General features: G+C 46.4%; 1 protein-coding gene and 1 pseudogene across 1 annotated transcript; both read left to right on the top strand.

The window, feature by feature from the left end:
- The first annotated feature begins 4,063 nt into the window (after positions 1-4,063).
- On the top strand, positions 4,064-4,991 carry LOC101877861 (olfactory receptor 1020-like; annotated as a pseudogene).
- A 10,121-nt stretch (positions 4,992-15,112) lies between these two features.
- Positions 15,113-16,072, top strand: LOC101881441 (olfactory receptor 1020-like). The gene has a single exon (XM_005139462.2). It carries the CDS (start codon positions 15,113-15,115, stop codon positions 16,070-16,072), a length of 960 nt encoding a protein of 319 aa, XP_005139519.2.
- The last annotated feature ends 3,346 nt before the right edge of the window (positions 16,073-19,418 follow it).

Here is a 19,418-nt window from a genome sequence, read left to right as displayed (position 1 = left end):
GAAAGACTGTGGTACACTACAACATTTTTACCAGCAATCCCCATGATTTAATGTAGGTTCTTTCACAGCTCCTGCTCAAAAGCCAATGACAGTATTGAATGAGAAACAGATCCCCAAAATCACAGCATTCTGGCAAGAAAACAAGAGGAGACTGAGCCTCAAACTTCACTTCCGTTCGTAGTCCCCAGTCTGGAGGAAGAAATTACCCCCAGTTATCCCAGGCCTCATTTCCTCACAGAAACACCAATCAGCTTTATCCGGTTATAGCCTTGGTCACTGATAAAGACGTCTTTTTCTTGCAAGATTCTTGACCTTGTCCCTCAGCTCCAATAAAATTCCTCACTCTTACCTGTGAGCTCTTTATTAAAGCTGCTGGGGTGGGAGGGAACAGGAAGTGCAGTTTTACATTTGCTGGCTGAGAAAGAGTAAGAGAAAAGGTTTCAAAAGATTCATTGCATTTGTTTGTGCCTTTCAAAGAGCAGAAGTTGGTGGGAATCAAGGTCTAAGCTGCTCCTTTGAAGATCAAATCAAGGGGAATCCCTCCCCAGGCTGCAGCCTCTCAAGAGATTTCACTTCCAGAAAGAAACTGTAGATAATATAACTCGTAATCCAGGATGATGAACTGTGCTGAGACCACCCAGTGTTGAGGACAATTTGGGCACATCAACGGATGCTCCCATTCATTTTAAGGGGTGATTTACATTCATCCGAAGTGTCATTTATTTAGATGGTGAGATAAATGGAACTCCACCTGGAGATAAGCACCCACATCCCATGGCCATGCCCAGATCATGCTTAAGCACACCAGGAACAAAATGGTGGGTTTCTCATAAAAGTCACAAATGTGGCTAGTTCTCATAGATGACAGAGTATACTGAGCACAGAACCAATGGTAACTGAGAGCTGCCTGGCTCTCAAAGAAGCCAGAACACACTGGTGTGGAAGAATCTCTTTCCATTACTTGTTGTGAGTGGAAATCAACTTATATTTATAAAGTATATGGGTGGTGAGCAGTGTGTGCTCTGGCAAACAGCATCTAGATGGGAGATGTTGTCTTAGGTGTGGGGAAAGTGGCTTCAATATTTGTGAATGAGTGAGCCAGAATGGATATAATTAATGGCTAAAGAGCTTGGCAGCACAGACACCTTTGCTATTCAGTATGTGGCCCAGATATAGGTGAGCATTACAGACTGTCTTCTTAAATATATAGAACCTATATATACACAAAATACATAGATTCTTCAGACAAGTTATCTAGGTGTATCAGTTAGATAAGAGAGCTGATAGAAACTATAAAGCAGGGCCTAACACAAATGAGAGAAATGCATCTTTCATCCTAAAATAGTGTACCTCATTAAATAATACCATCACAATTCTTCTACTTCACTAGAAAAGGAACAAGTCCCTGAAAATAAGAACAAGTCATCATGCAGGTTTGAAGCTATCACCTGGAGATGCTGACAGCTTTGGAAGTTATTTTTGACAGGGCTAGCAAGGAGGAGCCTGGTGCTAATGTCAAGTGTAGATCTGAAAAGACCAAGACACAGGGGGAAATAAAACCACTAAGGGCAATAAAAGGGTGTAGATGAATCAGATTATCCATTTTCTTGTTCCGTAAACCGGTCATAGGCAGAAAGCAAGACTGAGAAATGGTTCCAAACCGAGACTGGAGGCCTAAGGAAGAGGCTGAGGAAACCAAAGTGCTTGGTGTCAGTGAAGCTCTGGTGTCCTCTGCCACCAAACCAGCAGATAAACATTGTGCCAAAGCCACTTCCAACACAATGTGTTGCCAATCTACTGAAGAATGAAAGTCTAATGTTGTACTTGGTAAAGGAGAAGGCACTAAGGAAAAGATAATAACAACTGAATATAATGTTCAATTTCTTACTCTACTCACGTCACTGAAAATCCTATCTCCTCATTTGCCCATGTAGGGACATGGTCTGGATGCAGAAGGACTGTCAGAGCAGTGAGCACTGGCTCGGCTGTTGGGTGCAGAGGGTGATGGGTTCTGCTCTGCAGGAGCCTGGAGACTGCCACAGGGGTTTGTGTCCTGAATCTCTATAAAGAGGGGCAGCAGAGAACACAATGGTGTGACAGGGACCATCCCACAGTACCTGAGCAAGACAAGTAGGGCAGGAACAGAAAACCTGGCATAAGTACAGCAAGGATTACACAGCATAAGGCAAGTAGGTGATGATGAGACAGATCCAGGAGCAAGCCTATTGAGCTCAAGTCAATCCCTTGCTCAGGAACAGGTCCAAATGAGAAAGCCAAAATCACCATCAAAGGACTCCAAAAGTGTGCAGAACTGAGAAACTAAAAAACAAAACTGCTCCAAAAAACCTCAGCCTCCCTGAGCTTTGATAAAGATTGTGGACAAATGGGCAAAGGCTGGGGATGCTACACCAGCTGAGGCTGCTCAGGGGATAAAGGGCCTATTAGGTAAAGCTGGGAGAATTGATAACTGTGTGAAAATGCCTATTTCTCACCCTTGAATACAGTGGAAGCCCAAAGTCACCAGCTCTGCTGCAGGACATACAAGCACTAGATGTGGATAACCTCACTGGGGATGGAAACTGGGCTCTCAAGTGTGCACAGAGGGAAAACAGCAGCTCCAGAGATGGAGTCACTTGTGCTCCATTTACCATTTGCGGATTGTCTACAAGATCAGAAATGTTTCTAAACCCATTCTCATTGTGTCAGTCTGTTCAGACCAAAACCTTTGCATGGTCCACAAGTATGTCAGAAACATCCTATGAGCCCTCATCACTGCTGCTGTGCAGCTGTGCTCAGGCATGGCTCATCCATGCCATGTCTCTCAGATGCCCAAGCACCACAATGCCTTTCAGAGGTGATTTCACACCCTTTGCTTTTCCTTCTCTTTGTTTTCCTCTGCTAAAGCATGAGCAGCCCTGGAGGCTTCCTCCCAGGAGAGCACATGCAACTGTATTTACAGCCCCAGCACCACAAGCTGGGCTCTTGCAGTCTGGCAGGAGCTCACCTCTCTTCACATCAGGAGCTGAACAGAGCTGATGCTGGCACCTGGATGTTCTCTGCTGCACTGGGGATAAACTCTTGGCTCCCATCACTCAGTGGTAGAGAGAAGACACAGGAGGTAACACCAACACAAAGCAGAGCCTCACCTGCACTGAGGCAGTGGGCTTGCTTCTGCATGTCCTTGTGTCCTCTTTAGTAAAGCTGTGTCAGAAAACAGCCTTACCAACATGGGTTTTCTTTATAATAATAGGGAGCATTTGCTTTTGCAGGTTGGTTTTCTTTTACATAGGCAGCTAAAGCAAGATGCACTGAATTATTCAAAAGTTAAATGAGAATGAATCTTGTTTTGTTATAAAGAATTGAAGCATTTCAGATTGTCAGCAGAATATGGTCACTAACAATTCAGTCTTTGATATCAGCACATTTAAACACCAGCTCTGTTTTCAAGTAAGCAACTTAATGCCTATGGGTTTAGGGTGCTTCAGTGTGCTGGAACTCAGAAAGATATAAATCATAACTTCAGCAATGTGAATTTTATCCTTTTTGAATTATAAATAGCACTTTGTTAAATGCAAATTTAAGACTGGCATTAGTATTAAAAGCAAAAAGAAAATGTGTGGAGGTCAGTAGTGTGTAAGCTGGGATTTCATTAGGAATGTGACTTTCTCTTGCTCCAGGTTTACTTGCACTCCTATGAGGTTCCTCCAAGCTGTCTTCTGACAACAAATTGCCTCAAATCTGAAAGTGAGTAAAGATCTGATTCTTCAGTCAAACTTTAAAAATCAGGTTCTTGAATAAATTCATAGTTTATGTTTCTCAGCAGAGAAGAACAAAAGTGTATTTATTTGCTTCAATGCCCTCTCTGTTCTCTTCTTAATACCTCCTATGAAAAACAAAATCATATAATTTGGGTTTAAAAAATACAATACAAAATATTAATTCCACCAAAACATGTCAGTTAAAATGGTGATCGACTGTAGTTAAATATGGTCCAAATGTGAATTTCTATTTGCAGTGATTTTGATGTTTTCCTTCTTTTTGCATTTGTAGGTAACACCTGGCCATGGGAGGAAATAACACGCAGACTAAATTCATCCTGTTGGGAATCACAGAGAGCCCCCATGCACAGACCCCTCTTTTTGTCTTGTTTCTATTGATTTACATTGTCACTCTGGTGGGGAACGTTGGCATTATCATCTTGGTTCGGTTGTCTCCCAGCCTCCACACCCCCATGTACTTCTTCCTCACTTCATTTCGCCTTCATTGACATCTGCTATTCCACTGCCATCTCCCCCAGGATGCTGGCAGACCTCTTATCAGAGGACAAAACCATTTCTTTCACTGCCTGCATGATGCAGTACCTCAGCTTTGCTTTTTTCAGTACTATTGAGTGTCACCTGCTGGCCATGATGGCCTATGACCGGCACGCTGCCATCTGCCAGCCCCTGCTCTATGTGACCATCATCTCCAGCCGTGTCTGCTGGCAGCTGGTAGCATCATCCTACCTATTCGCCTTCCTCAGTGCCATCATCTACACATGGAGCGTGTTTGGAGGTTCCTTCTGTGGTCCCAACCACATTGACCACTTCTTCTGCGATGTTGTTCCCGTTCTAAAGCTCGTGTGCTCTGACACCCACAGCAGTGAAATAGTTTTCTTCACCTTCATCACCATCAATCTGGTAGGCACAGGCATGGTCATTTTGCTCTCCTACATCTCTATCATTCGCACTGTGCTGAGGATGTGCTCAGCACAGAGCAGGGCCAAAGCCTTCCACACCTGTGCCTCCCATTTGATGGTTGTTTCCATATTCTTTGGGACAGGATTGTTCATGTACCTGCAACCCTCTTCTAGCCACAGGAGCCTGGATAAGGTGGCCTCCATCTTTTACACAGCAGTCACCCCCATGCTCAACCCATTCATCTACAGCTTGAGGAACAAGGAGGTGAAGGGGGCTCTGATCAAGTGTGTGAGGAGGTTGTTCAGCTGGTAGCAACATAGAAGGCTTTATCATGCAGGACATAAATACCCTACATCAAGTGAGAAAGTCTAAACTAATGGGGTTTTCCACTCATCCTCATGACTTTAGACATGTTCTTTCACAGTTCCTGCACTAAAGTTAATGATGGTAATTAATGAGAAATAGAACCCCCCTTACATCTTCCTTGGAAGGAAACCAGGAGGAGCAGGAACCTCAAACCTCATTTCACTTCTCAGCTACCAGCATCTAGGAAAACATTACCTTGAATTATCCCAGGCCTCCTTTTCCTCACAGGAAACACCAATCAGCTTTATTCATTTCTCACTTCTGTCACTGATAAATATCCACTTTTCTTGCAAGATTCTGGACCTTTTCCCTCAGCTCCAATATCTGTTATATGTGTCTATGTGTGTAAATAGATATATGTGTGACAGAGAAATACACATTAAATGTTTAAAACTGGTATTGCAAGTAAAGTGACACACACACACTTGGACTCCATGTGTGGATCTACATGACTGTACTGCACAGAATCATCTCTACCTTGAGACAAAACTTCTTTTCTCACCTCCTGGCTTGTTTTATAAATCAGAGCTTCAGGGAAGTAAGTCATAGAATCATAGAATAGTCAGTCTTGGAAAGGACCTTAAGATCATCCAGTTCCTACCCCCCTGCCATGGGCAGGGACACCTCACACTAAACCATGTCACCTAAGGCTTCATCCAACCTGGCCTTGAACACCGCCAGGGATGGAGCATTCACAACCTCCCTGGGCAACCCATTCCAGTGCCTCAGCACCCTCACAGGAAAGAATTTCTTCCTTAGATCCAGTCCTAGATATCCACATAAATACATGCGTGCACACAGATTTCCATTGCTGGAGACAAACAGCCATTTCTGGGCTGTTCATTCATGTGATTTGCTTTAGAGACTGGAGATACAACAGAGTGAATTAAACACAAAGGGGCCTATTTCTTATGGTTGGGAGGAAATTCCAACTGGTTGAAAGATTTACTTGAGCAAGAACATTGCTTACCCCAACTTTAATGTTGGTTACTTGGAGTTTTTACCTGGGTTTGCTTCTTTGACAGAGAGCCCTTCAGGATATCCACATCAATCTTCATTCTTTAACTTACTGGTGAATTATGTAAAAGGTCTACTTTTGAATCAGCTTTAAGGGCTGAGAAATCCAACATTGATGATTCAATAACTGCTGAAAGTGTTGATAATGACTCAACATAGAATCATAGAATACTTACGATTGGACAGGACGTCAAGGTCATCTAGTTCCAACCCCCCTGCCATGAGGAGGGACACCTCACACTAAACCATATCACCCAAGGCTTCATCCAACCTGGCCTTGAACACTGCCAGGGATGGAGCATTCACAACCTCCCTGGGCAACCCATTCCAGTGCCTCAGCACCCTCATAGGAAAGAATTTCTTCCTTAGATCCAATCTAAACCTCTTCTGTTTCAGTTTCAACCCGTTACCCCTTGTCCTATCACTACAGTCCCTAATGAACAGTCCCTCTCCAGCATCCCTGTAGGCCCCCTTCAGATACTGGAAGCTGCTATGAGGTCTCCACGCAGCCTTCTCTTCTCCAGGCTGAACAGCCCCAACTTTCTCAGCCTGTCTCCATACAGGAGCTGCTCCAGTCCCTGATCATCCTCGTGGCCTCCTCTGGACTTGTTCCAACAGTTCCATGTCCTTTTGATGTTGAGGACACCAGAACTGCACACAATACTCCAGGTGAGGTCTCATGAGAGCAGAGCAGAGGGGCAGGATCACCTCCTTTGACCTGCTGGTCACTGTCGTGGTTTAAACCAAGTCCCCCAACTCCCGAAAAGTTAGGAAGGAGAATCCAAGGAATGTAGCCCCCACGGGTTGAGGTAAGAACGATTTAATAGCTAAGGCACAGCACAATAATAACGATACAGCCAATAACAAGCGACGAGAACACAACACCTCACCAGCCACCGACCCATAACTAACCCACCCTGCCCGACCGAGCACCGACCAATACCTCCTCCATTTTCCTCCAGAGCTCCACCTCTCCTGCTCTCTCTCCCCCAGTTGCATCCTGGGCATCACGTGCTATGGTATGGAATACCTCATTGGCTAGCCTGGGTCAGGTGTCCTGTCTCTCCTTCCTCCCGGCCTCCCCTCCTCCCCAGCTGAGCATGTGCTCAGAAAAGGCCTTGAACAAAAACACCCCCAAAACATGCTCGCTATCAACAACTGTTCCCAGCCCGAAAGTCAAAACACAGACTGCACCAGGTACATGAAGGAGAAAAATGACTGCTACTGCTGAACCCATGACAAGCCTGAGGAACCAGGAGGTGAAGGAGGCACTGAAGACACTGCTCAAGAGACAGACAGCTTCCTAACAGAAGGATCCCAGGGGTTATGGCCCCAAAGATGCACACAGTGAGAAGTGCAACAACCTTGTCTTGTTTGTGTTTTCCTTTGACACTTTTCCCATTATAAGCAGGAACAGAAGCTCTTCTGATCCTGAAGTGCACCATGATGGACAGGAGATGTCACTGGGCAGTCAGTTCTCCTCTCCTTCCCACATCTCACCATACACAATTTATATCTGCTATAAAATGGGATGTCAGCAGTAGCTGAGCTTGTTGCACATCACCTTCACACTGTGCTTTGTCTGAATTAAACATTCATTCATTAGGCCCAAACCAGTAGCTCAGCTGGAGCTCCATGTGTCAGAGAATCATAGAGTGGTTTGGGTTCAAAAGCACCTTAAGATCATCCAATCCAACCCCTGCCATGGGCAGGGACACCTTCCACTGGAGCAGCTGCTCCAAGCCCCTGTGTCCAACCTGGCCTTGAGCACTGCCAGGGATGGAGCATTTACCACTGCTTTGGGCAACCAGAAGTCATGAGGTAACATGTGCCTGTTCCTGACCTCTCCCAGTTATTTCTTAACAACGATGCCAGCAACACACAGACATAATTCCATAGTCCTAGACTATTATCCCAATGAAACATTCACATGAGCATGGGTAGAGCAGGTCAAACTGGATGCACAAGGGTCAAGAAGCATAAAGGCATCTGGGACTGAGTTCAGCTGCCTCAACATTGACTATTAACAACTGGAGATGCCCCTGAGTCTCCCTCTGAGCTTTCAGATGTTGCTCCAGAACAACCCAACCCTTCTGAAGGTTGCATGATGTCCATGTCAAGTGCATGGCCATGTCCTTGGCCCTTCAGGACAGAACAAATGGCACCACATTTCTACCTGAGGGCAACCAAAGCTGACTTGGGACATTTCACTGCATCTGTCTCCACCCGGGCAACTTAAGTGATAGTTTCCACCACCACTCATAGGAAAACATGCAAAGAAAGTGGTTTCTTAGTCCTTCAATTATCTTTTTTTTTTTCCTCTATAAAGCTTTAGTCCAACTGAAAGGAAAACTAAAATAAAGCTTTTAAGACTGTTGGGAGGAGGGATTGGGAGATCTGAAGTAGTTTCATCTTCTTCAAATTACGATAAACATGCATCAACTGCAACTCCAGCCCTGCCCTGGGCAGCCTGTTCCAATGGCTGAGCACCCTGTGGGGCAGGAATTGTTCCTCAGCTCCATCTAAACCTGCCCTGGTGCAGCTTGAGGCTGTTTCCTCTTGTCCCGTCTTTTGGATTCAAACAAACTGGAAACAGGTTTGAGGGGGGCAGCTGGTCCAGTTTGACCTCCAGGAGGCCTTCAGATCCTGACTGCAATTAGGTTAATCCAGAGAAAGCTATTCTGAGATGCACAGACCATGAACAGAGGGTCCATGGTACAAGTCCTGATGTTCAGACCTGTTCTGAACCACATCCATCCTCCCCAACTGCCCTAGGATGTGAGAAAACATCCTTTAATTCCCATCCATTCTAGAAGGGACCTGACTATCTCATAACTAGACAAGGAGGGACCTGACTATCTCATAACTAGACAAGGAATTGTAGATGCTGAGTCAGGTGACCCCATTCCCATGCTTATTCTACAAATCACATTGATAATGGTAGAAACACCACATTTCTGAAAGCCAGTCAGGCATGGAGGATGGATGTAGTGCACTTGAGCTTGCCTCACAGCTTAACAGACACAAGCAAATACATCCCAAGGAAAATAATGGCAAGAAGCTTAAAGGATGGGGAGTCATGGAGGAGGTTCAAAGGTGAGAAGAAATGCAATGACCTTCCCCAGCTCCCTTTATTAGGGGCTAAAAAGCAGAAAGGGACAAAGCACCCCATTAGCAAGAACCACATTATCTGCACATGTCATGAAGACAAGGATGTCTCTTTAAAGAGAGAGTATGACCAAGCTTGTATGGGCACAGAAAACCCTCCAGCAGGCCCCACATCCAGGCTTTCACAAGACAAGCAGTCACAGCTATTTCCATCACAAGTGATGCTGCTCACTGGCCCAAAGCAAGAAGTGCTCCTTGGGGAACAAACACCTTTCCAGGAGTCATCAGCTTTAACAAGACCTTCTGGGCTTTACCAAGGAACTTTCCTCATCACCACAAAAGCTTCTCAGAACACTTGCATGTGACTTACCTCATTCTTCAGAACAAGACACCAGAGATTAATTAGCTGGGGAGAACAAGAAAGAAACTTTCTTCTTTGTGAACAAAGTTCACTTCTACAGCTGCCTTGCTTGACAGAGCTGGTCCATGCCCAAAGGCAGTGAGTTGGAGGGTCAGTGTATTGGCATGTTTGTGTCTTAAGGACAATTTCATGGGCCTGGATCATAAAATCCCAGCCTGGTTTGGGTTGGAAGGGAGCTTAAAGCTCCTCCGGCTCCAAACCCAACCCCTTCCCATGGAGCAGCTGCTCCAAGCCCCTGTGTCCAACCTGGCCTTGAGCACTGCCAGGGATGGGGCAGCCACAGCTGCTCTGGGCACCCTGTGCCAGCGCCTCAGCACCCTCCCAGGGAACAGCTTCTGCCTCAGAGCTCAGCTCAGTCTCCCCTCTCTTGGGCAGGTTCAAGCCATTCCCCTTGTTCTGTCCCTCCAGACCCTTGTCCCAAGCCCCTCTCCAGCTTTCCTGCAGCCCCTTCAGGCACAGACAGGTTTAGGGAGAAAAGTTTCTCTCTTATTGCTCTCAAAGGAGCAAACCAACACCAGTATTTTCTAAGGAAGAATTTCCTATCCATCTATGCAGAATATAAACCCTTCTTCATTAAGTTAATATCTGCTATTAGGAGCCTTGATAAAAGCAAACACACAGCCAGGACACTGCCTGCAGCCATTTTGATTTCCTGCTCTGTCCAGGAATTGTTTTATGGATGCTGAGCATTGAGGGTTTGCTGCATAAGAAATCGTTCAATAGAACTGATGGAGGCCAGGTTGGATGGGGCTTGGAGCAAGCTGCTCCAGGGGAATGTGCCCCTGACTGTGGCAGGGGATGGAACTGGGTGAACTTTAAGCTCCTTTCCAACCCAAACCATTCCATGGTTGCATGAAAGCTGCTGTCACCTCCTCACTTTGGAGTGGGGTTTCTGAAGGACCCCAACACATCAGCACAGTGAGCTGATGTTTCCCATTAGGCTTAAACTGACTCTTCAGGCTATGGCCTGTGTCTGCTCTCAACACAACCACATTGGAGCTGTGTCTGCCCATCACCCTTCACTGCAAGTGCAGAGAACCAAACACTTTTTCCAGAAGAAACCCCTGATATGGAAGTTTAAAATAGATCCAAGCTGAATCCAAGCCGCAGATGCATCCTTGTCTCCATAAGGGGAACCTTTGGTGACTAATTCCAATGTGGAGACTTACAATTAGATAAAATAACCCCTTGACAAGTGTGACTCAACCCTCAGACCATGGAATGAGAAATCATGAGTAAGCAGCAGCTGGGATAGAAAATCAGCTTTGCCTGGATGGACAGACAAAAGGAGAATAGGAGGTGATGGGGGAATTCTGGACAACACCAACAGTCTTTGAGCCATGAAACAAGTTGGGCACATCTGGATACAACATATGGCCAGAAGCATGGAGCATCTGTGTCATCAGCACCAGATGACATCCAAGCAAAAGCCAACACTGCTCAGACAGTGTCTGCAAAGGCTGTTCCCAGACCAAGTTGCGTGACTGCTTATCACAGGGGATGAAATTCCACCCTGCTCCTAGGTCAGCATGGTGGTAGCTTTCCATGGAGCAGGCCCATCCAGGAAAGCAAGACACCAGTTACATCCTATGGAGGAAATAAGTACATTTCCTAGGAGGAAATGAGTAGATGGGCACATGAAGCTGAGAGCTGGTCTGGATGAGGTTCCCACCACCATGGGGATGGAGACGAGTAAAACAGTCACAAAGAGCAGCTTCTACAGGTTGGAGAAGCCCAAGAGGACAAACGTGGTCACACTCAGGTGGTTTCCCTCCAGCCACTCTCTTGGCAGCAGGAGACAAAGAATCATGGGAAGAGGTTGGATCACTTCTCCCAGCTCATAGGAACACACAGGGCATGAGGTTAAGGCAGGATTTGGGGTTTCCTCTGTGAATGCACCCAATTACTTACAGATAAAACAATGATGGCTTAAGGTCATAAATAATATATTGAAAAATAATACCTTGATAAAATAATAGTCTATAGTTAATGCATGGAAAACATTACCTTAAGTCTTAAATGCTGAACCTCTGGCTGGGCTGTTATGGAAGGAATTGGTGCTGTAAAACATCAGCATTTTCCCATGAACATCCAAATAATTTATAACAAGTAGGCTTGTTTGGGATGATTTCTTTCCTGTTGGGAGGATTGCTCTTCTTTAAGGACAAGTAAATACAATAATATCATGCCTTCATTTGCCACATGAATTAGTGATGCATTAAATAGATAAGAGGTCAAATTGCAGTGATTTTCTGACTCTACAGGTATGTTTGTGTCCGGCCTCTGGTCAAATGTTCACTGCAGAAAGTCCCTTGACCCACCACCAATGCTCTTCTCAGGGTGCTGGTGGCTGCCTTTGCTGCAAGGACACATTGATGGCTCCTTTCAACACAGAGGACACCACAACCACCTTGTCCCTCTCTGCTAAGGTGCCCCCAGCCTGTCTTGGTGCTTGGAGCAACTGTTCCCCATGGGCAGGACTCAGCATTTTCCCTTTTTGAAGTCTGTGTGATTCCACCTGCCCATTTTGGACCCAAAATTGGCCTCTGAAAAGCCATTTTGCTTCATATTCTCCAAATTTAAATATCCTCAGGGTAGCTCTTTTGTGCTCAAAAAAGGAGGAAATGAAACCAAGAGTGGGACATATTGCATGTAGGGAAAAGCAGCTGACAGCAGACAGGGTTTTGCTAAAGCTTTAACACCTTCAGATGGGTTCAGAAGGTCCAGATGAAGTTGTCTACACCAACCACAGGCAGGGGATGAAAGCAGCAGCTGTTTCCCATTGCTAATGGTTCACACACTCAATGGCCATCTCCTCATCCCTATTTATCTCCTTCACCTTGGGTAGTACTCATATAACTAAGTTATAGATATATAAAGAGCAGACATGTCAAACATCCACCTTGCATCTAACAACACCACACCAGCTATTCTCAATACCACTGCTTGTGTAAACAGTGCAAAACATCACCCATCCCACATCTTCTCATACACAGAAGCATCCTTTTCTCTCTGGTCTCAGCTTTACACACTTATGCTGACAGTACAGGTGGTTAAAGCCAGCTGAATGCAGTCCTGCCCATGGGTCTGTCCTTGCTCAACCCAACCTTCCCCTTCTCACTTTCACCCTTTCTCATGATACAGGAAATGCAAATTTCTCCTTCTTGGGTTCAAAAACCATAAATCAGAATCTCAGAGTGCTTTGGATTGGAAGTGCCAAAGTCACTTCCAAAACAATGTGTTGCCAATCTACTGAAGAATGAAAGTCTAATGTTGTACTTGGTAAAGGAGAAGGCACTAAGGAAAAGATAATAACAACTGAATATAATGTTCAATTTCTTACTCTACTCACGTCACTGAAAATCCTATCTCCTCATTTGCCCATGTAGGGACATGGTCTGGATGCAGAAGGACTGGCAGAGCAGTGAGCACTGGCTGGGCTGTTGGGTGCAGAGGGTGATGGGTTCTGCTCTGCAGGAGCCTGGAGACTGCCACAGGGGTTTGTGTCCTGAATCTCTATAAAGAGGGGCAGCAGAGAACACAATGGTGTGACAGGGACCATCCCACAGTACCTGAGCAAGAGAAGTATGGCAGGAACACAGACCTGGGCCAAGTTCAACCAAGGCTCCAGAGCATCAGCAGAGCTGGTGATGAGGAGGCAGATTCAAGACCAAGCCAAGTCAGGTCGAGTCAATCCCTTGTGCAGGATCAGGTGAAAAAACTGCTAGGAAGGTGTGTGAGAAATCCTTGGTCACCCCCAAAAGATTCCATAGGTGTGCTGAACTACTGCTAAACTGGAAACCACAACTGCTCTAGTAAAGCTCAATCTGCCTGTTCTGAGCTTAAATAGAGATGGGGGGAAAATAGGAAGAGGGTGGGGATGGAGCCCCAGCTGAGGCTGCTCAGGGGGATAAAGGCCTATTAGTTAAAGCTGGGATGATTCCTCCCTGCCTCAAAATGCCTTTTTTCCACCCTTGAATACAGGGGAAGTCCTGAGGCACCAGCTCAGCTGCAGGACATCCAGGCACTACATGTGGATAACCCCAGTGGGGATGGAAAACTGGGCTTTCCCTTCACAGAGGGACATCAGCAGCTCCAGAAATGGAGTCACTTGTGCTTCATGTCCCTTTTGAGGACTGTGTGCAAGATCTGGAATGTCTCTCAACCCATTCTCATTGTGTCAGTCTGTTCAGACCAAAACATTTGCACGGTCCACAAGTATGTCAGAAGCATCCTATGAGCCCTCATCACTGCTGCTGTGCAGCTGTGCTCAGGCATGGCTCATCCATGCCATGTCTCTCAGATGCCCAAGCACCACAATGCCTTTCAGAGGTGATTTCACACCCTTTGCTTTTCCTTCTCTTTGTTTTCCTCTGCTAAAGCATGAGCAGCCCTGGAGGCTTCCTCCCAGGAGAGCACATGCAACTGTATTTACAGCCCCAGCACCACAAGCTGGGCTCTTGCAGTCTGGCAGGAGCTCACCTCTCTTCACACCAGGAGCTGAACAGAGCTGATGCTGGCGTGTGGATGCTCTCTGCTTAGCTGGGGATAAACTATTTGGTCCCATCACTTTGTGGCAGAAGGAAGGCACAGGAGGTAAGACCAACACAAAGCACAGCCTCACCTGCATTGAGGCAGTGGGCTTGTTTCTGCATGTCCTCGTGTCCTCTTTCATAAAGCTGTGTCAGAAAACAGCCTTATCAACGTGAGCTTTTTTTTACAATAAGAGAGAGCAATGTCTGATGCAGGCTGTGTTTGGTTTACATAGGCAGCTAAAGCAGATGCACTGAATTACTCAAGACTTAAATGGGAATGATTCTTCTTTTGTTTTAAGGAAATGTAACATTTCATATTGTCAGCAGAATGCTGTCACTAACAAATGAGCCTTTGGTATCAGCCTGTTATAACATCAACTATTTTAATGCAAGCAACTTTATGTCCTAAGGTTTAGGATGCTTTATCCTGCTGGAGCTCAGGAAGGTATAAATCATGAATATAACAAAGTCTATTTTATCTGCCGTGAATGATCTCTAATAATTTGATTAATGTGGTTTGGTAACTGGAATGATAACCAAAAGCCAAGGGAAAATAGATGCATGTCATAAATGTGTAAGGTGGGTTTACACCGGGATTGGGACTTTCTCTTGATTCATGTTAATGTGCACTCTTCTGAGGTTCCTCTGAGGTTTACTCTGGCACAAATTGTCTCTGAACATAAAGTGATTGATAGATCTTATTCTTTTCTCAAATCTGAAAAACCCACGTCCTTGAATAAATCCACAGTTTTGAGAGTCCCAGCATAGAAATCTAACAATGACATTTGCTCCTTGTTCTTTCTGAAATACCCCAATTCAAATCCATTAAGTATATATAATGTGGGTTACAAAATGTAGTAGCATACACTAAAATGTAGTATCTCACATGGTCACTGACTGGAGATCGATGTGGTCCAGATTTGAATCTCAAATTTTGATCATTGTGATAATTCTCTTGCTTTTGCCTCAGCAGGTAATACCTGGTCATGGGAGGAAATCACACTCAGACTAAATTCATCTTCTTGGGGATTACAGAGAGCCCATATGCGCAAACTCCTCTTTTTCTCTTCTTTCTGCTGACGTACATTGTCACTCTGGTGGGGAACAGTGGGATTATCATCTTGGTAAGGGTGTCTCCCATCCTCCACACCCCCATGTACTTCTTCCTCACCCAGTTTGCCTTCGTTGACATCTGCTATTCCACAGTCATCTCCCCCAGGATGCTGGCAGACCTCTTATCAGAGGACAAAACCATTTCTTTCACTGCCTGCATGATGCAGTTCTTCACCTTTGCTTTCTTTGCTACTGTTGAGTGTCACCTGCTGGCCATGATGGCCTACGACCGGCACGTTGCCATCTGCCAGCCCCTGCTCTATGTGACCATCATCTCCAGCCATGTCTGCTGGCAGCTGGTAGCATCATCCTACCTATTCTCCTCCGTCAGTGCCATAATCTATACATGGAGCGTGTTTGGAGGTTCCTTCTGTGGTCCCAACCACATTGACCACTTCTTCTGTGATGTTGTCCCTGTTCTAAAGCTCGTGTGCTCTGACACTCACAGAAGTGAGATGGTCATCTTTGCCTTTGTCACCATCAATGTGGTGAGTGCAGTTGTTGTCATTTTGCTCTCCTACATCTCTATCATTCGCACCGTGCTGAGGATGTGCTCAGCACAGAGCAGGGCCAGAGCCTTCCACACCTGCTCATCCCATTTGATGGCTGTTTCCTTGTTCTTCGGGACAGTATTCTTCACGTACCTACAACCTCCATCTAGCCACAGGAACCTGGATAAGGTGGTCTCCATCATCTACGCCGTGGTCACCCCCATGCTCAACCCATTCATCTACAGCCTGAGGAACAAGGAGGTGAAGGGGGCTCTGGTCAAGTGTGGGAGGAGAATGCTCAACCAAAGGCAACTGAGACGAGTTCTGTCATCCAGAACATAGGTAGGATGATGCAACCAGCTGCCACTTCATGTCCAGTGTGAAAGCCTATGGGGCACTGAAATGCTGAGATTTTACAGTGATACTCATGACTTTATGGAAGTCCTTCTGCAGGTCCTGCACAAAAGTCAATGACAGTATTGAATGAGAAACAGACCCTGAATATGACACCATTCTTGGAAGAAAACAAGAGGAGACTGAGCTTCAAACTTCATTTCTGTTCACAGTCTCCAGCCTGGAGGAAGAAATTACCCTCAATTATGCCAGGCATTTTTTCCATACAGGAAGCACCAATGAGCTTCATTGAGTTACAACTTTTGTCATTCATAAACATGTCTTTCTCTTGCAAGATTCTTGACCTTGTCCCTCAGCTCCAATAAAATTCCTCACTCTTACCTGTGAGCTCTTTATTAAAGCTGCTGGGGTGGGAGGGAACAGGAAGTGCAGTTTTACATTTGCTTGCTGGGAAAAGTAAGAGTAAGAGAAAAGGTTTCAAAAGATTCACTGCATTTGTTTGTGCCTTTCAAAGAGCAGAAGCTGGTGGGAATCAAGGTCTAAGCTGGACCTTTGAATATGTCGTGGTTTAAACCAAATCCTCACAGTACTCTCACTCATTTTTCCCCCTTTGCTCCCCCAACTCCCGGAGATTTAGGAAGGAGAATCCAAAGAATGTAGCCCCCATGGGTTGAGATACGAACCGTTTAATTGCTAAGGCATAACACAAATCACTACTGCCATTACTACTACAAATAATCATGATAATTCCAATAACAAGTGAAGAGAATACAACACCCCACCAGCCACCAACCCATAACTCACCCCAACCCTGCCCAGCTGAGCACCAACCGATGCCTCCTCCATTTCCCTTCAGAGCTCCACCTCTCCTGCTCTCTCCCCCAGTTGCATCCTGGGCATCACGTGCTATGGTATGGAATACCTCATTGGCCAGCCTGGGTCAGGTGTCCTGTCTCTCCTTCCTCCTAACCTCCCCTCCTCCCTGGCAGAGCACGTGCTCAGAAAAGGCCTTGAACAAAAACACCCTCAAAACATACTCACTATCAGCAACTGTTCCCAGCCCAGAAGTCAAACCACAGAACTGCACCAGCTACAAGATGGAGAAAAAATGACTGCTACTGCTCAGCCCATGACATTATCCACCCTTATTCCATACCATTCACATCATGCCCAGATCCCACATTTCCAATACACCATCACTCTTAAGTCCACCCCTCGATCATGAGTCAATCTCTATGTTGCATCTCTGGACTGGTGGCCTGAAATATCTGGGCCCACCAGGCTCAAAATCATTCACCATCCCCTTCAGCAGCTCTACAGCTTGCTGCTGGGGACTCCATACAGCTGCCTTCCACTTCCAATGCTTCCAAAGCCCTGGAGGGGCCCAGTGGATCAGATACTCGCCCATACTGTCCCACATGCCCTGCCACTCATGACTGTCCAGCCTTGGGGACAGTCTCCTGGTGCCCCTATATCCTTGTCTAACCCTAGACAAGACCCAAACCTGACTCTGCTTAACTTTGGGATCAGACAAAATGGTTGTGTGTAGAACACACTCTGTTTCTGTGTCACCATGCTGATCCCTAACACAATCAGCAGGCAGGTCCCAAGGGCACCCAAAACCATTCATAACCCTCAGAACTCTCAGCTGCTCCTGCTGCACTTGTCACTGGGGCTGATGTAGCTGCCCTGCTTGCCAGCTCTCCCACCACCAGCTTCTCTTCTCCCGAGTCCGGATCTTCCTCCACTGCCTTGCTGGGAAGTGCTGTGTGGTCTCCTGCATCCTGCTGGGGGTCGGCGGGTGACTTCCGGGGAATACTCTCAGTTGTCGCAGGGTTCAGAACGGCCGCAGGACTCTGCTCTTCCGGTGCCTGCTCCCCCTGCTTGGCTACTGCCCCTCTCTGCTCCTCTGCCGCCTCCCCCGGATGCTCTGCTACAGCCGTTTGGTTCCCGGGGCTGCTCTCTCTGGCAGCCTCAGATGGTGCTGCCGGCTCCTGGGGCTGCTCCTTCCTGGCTTCACGCAGCCTCACACAGACAGAGGTGAGGACAAGGGCAAGGATGGTGAAGAGCAGCGGGACGGCCTGGTACAAGTCCAAGTCCACGGCCATGTCCATCCCCCACTGCTGCCGGAGCCCCACCATATTACAAGTCATTGCCGTAAAGTACAGTGAAACAAAAACTTTAGCCCAAGCCCCATGATCCACAAACACAAACACATCCAATCCATGCACAAAGTACCTGGCAAAATCCCGAAACAGCGAGATCCAGAGAAAAAACTCTAAGAGCCAACAAATCAACATTGTGACAAGAGACCATAAATCCGCTCAGATCTGTTCTTATCTCAACCCCTCGGGCCCCACGTTGGGTGCCAAAAATGTCGTGGTTTAAACTAAATCTGCACAGTTCCCCCTTTGTTTCCCCTCCCCCCCCTCACCTTCCCACTCCCAGAGGGATGGGACAGAGAGCCGGAGGGATACAACTCCCACAGATCGAGGTAAAATCAGTCCAGCAATCAAGGTATAACAGAAATAACTACCGGTACCAATAACAAATCAATGTTAGAGGAGACAAACAGGGAGAGAGAATACGATACCACCCGCCGCCACGAGGCCAGCACTGGAAGAAAAAAGAGAGCTTCCCCCCTCCCCTCCTAGCCAGCTTCCCATTGCCTCCCCCAGCCCAGCCCGCAGTGTTAACCCCTTCCCTCCCATCCAGCTTCCAGTCCCCTCCCTGAGCAGGACGTGCTGTGCTATGGAACCTCCCCGACTACCCCAGACCAGGCACCCTATATCTCCCTCCTCCCAGGCAGAGCATGAGCTACTGCTGAACCCATGACAGCACTTTACCCCAGCCCTCTGGCTGCTGTTTTCCTGAGCACACCAAAGACACTCTTCAAGACCCAGACACTTCCCAAATACAAGTTACTTCTCACTCACAACACGTAGAGGAAAAATGTTTTCCCACACCAGTGGTTTTTTGCTTCTCCTGACCCAAACAGCTCTCAGTGACCATTGATTCTGGGTTCAGGATTGTCTTTCTCCTATGGAAACTTGCCTCATGCTGTATGCATGAGTGCACCACTTGGTCTTTCCTGGTGAGCTTTAGTGTGAGCTGGGCTCAGACACGGGATGTGGGTGCTTATCTCCAGCAGGAATTCCATTTATCTCACCATTTAAGTAAAGAGCATTTAAATGAGTGTAAAACACCACTTAAAATGAATGGGAGGACCTCTTGGTATGCCCAGTTTGTCCTTAATACTGGGTAATCTCAGCACAGTTCATCAATCTCAATTATGAGCTATATTTTCAACACTTCATTACATGAAGTGAAATGT

Source organism: Melopsittacus undulatus, chromosome 13, assembly GCF_012275295.1.
Source record: "Melopsittacus undulatus isolate bMelUnd1 chromosome 13, bMelUnd1.mat.Z, whole genome shotgun sequence".
Classification (NCBI taxonomy): domain Eukaryota; kingdom Metazoa; phylum Chordata; class Aves; order Psittaciformes; family Psittaculidae; genus Melopsittacus; species Melopsittacus undulatus.
This window is presented reverse-complemented; position numbering and strand designations above follow the sequence as displayed.

What these genes read in the sequence shown, in the direction of transcription:
- LOC101881441 (XM_005139462.2), top strand. Translation starts at nt 15,113, where the DNA reads ATGGGAGGAAATCACACTCAGACTAAATTCATCTTCTTGGGGATTACA.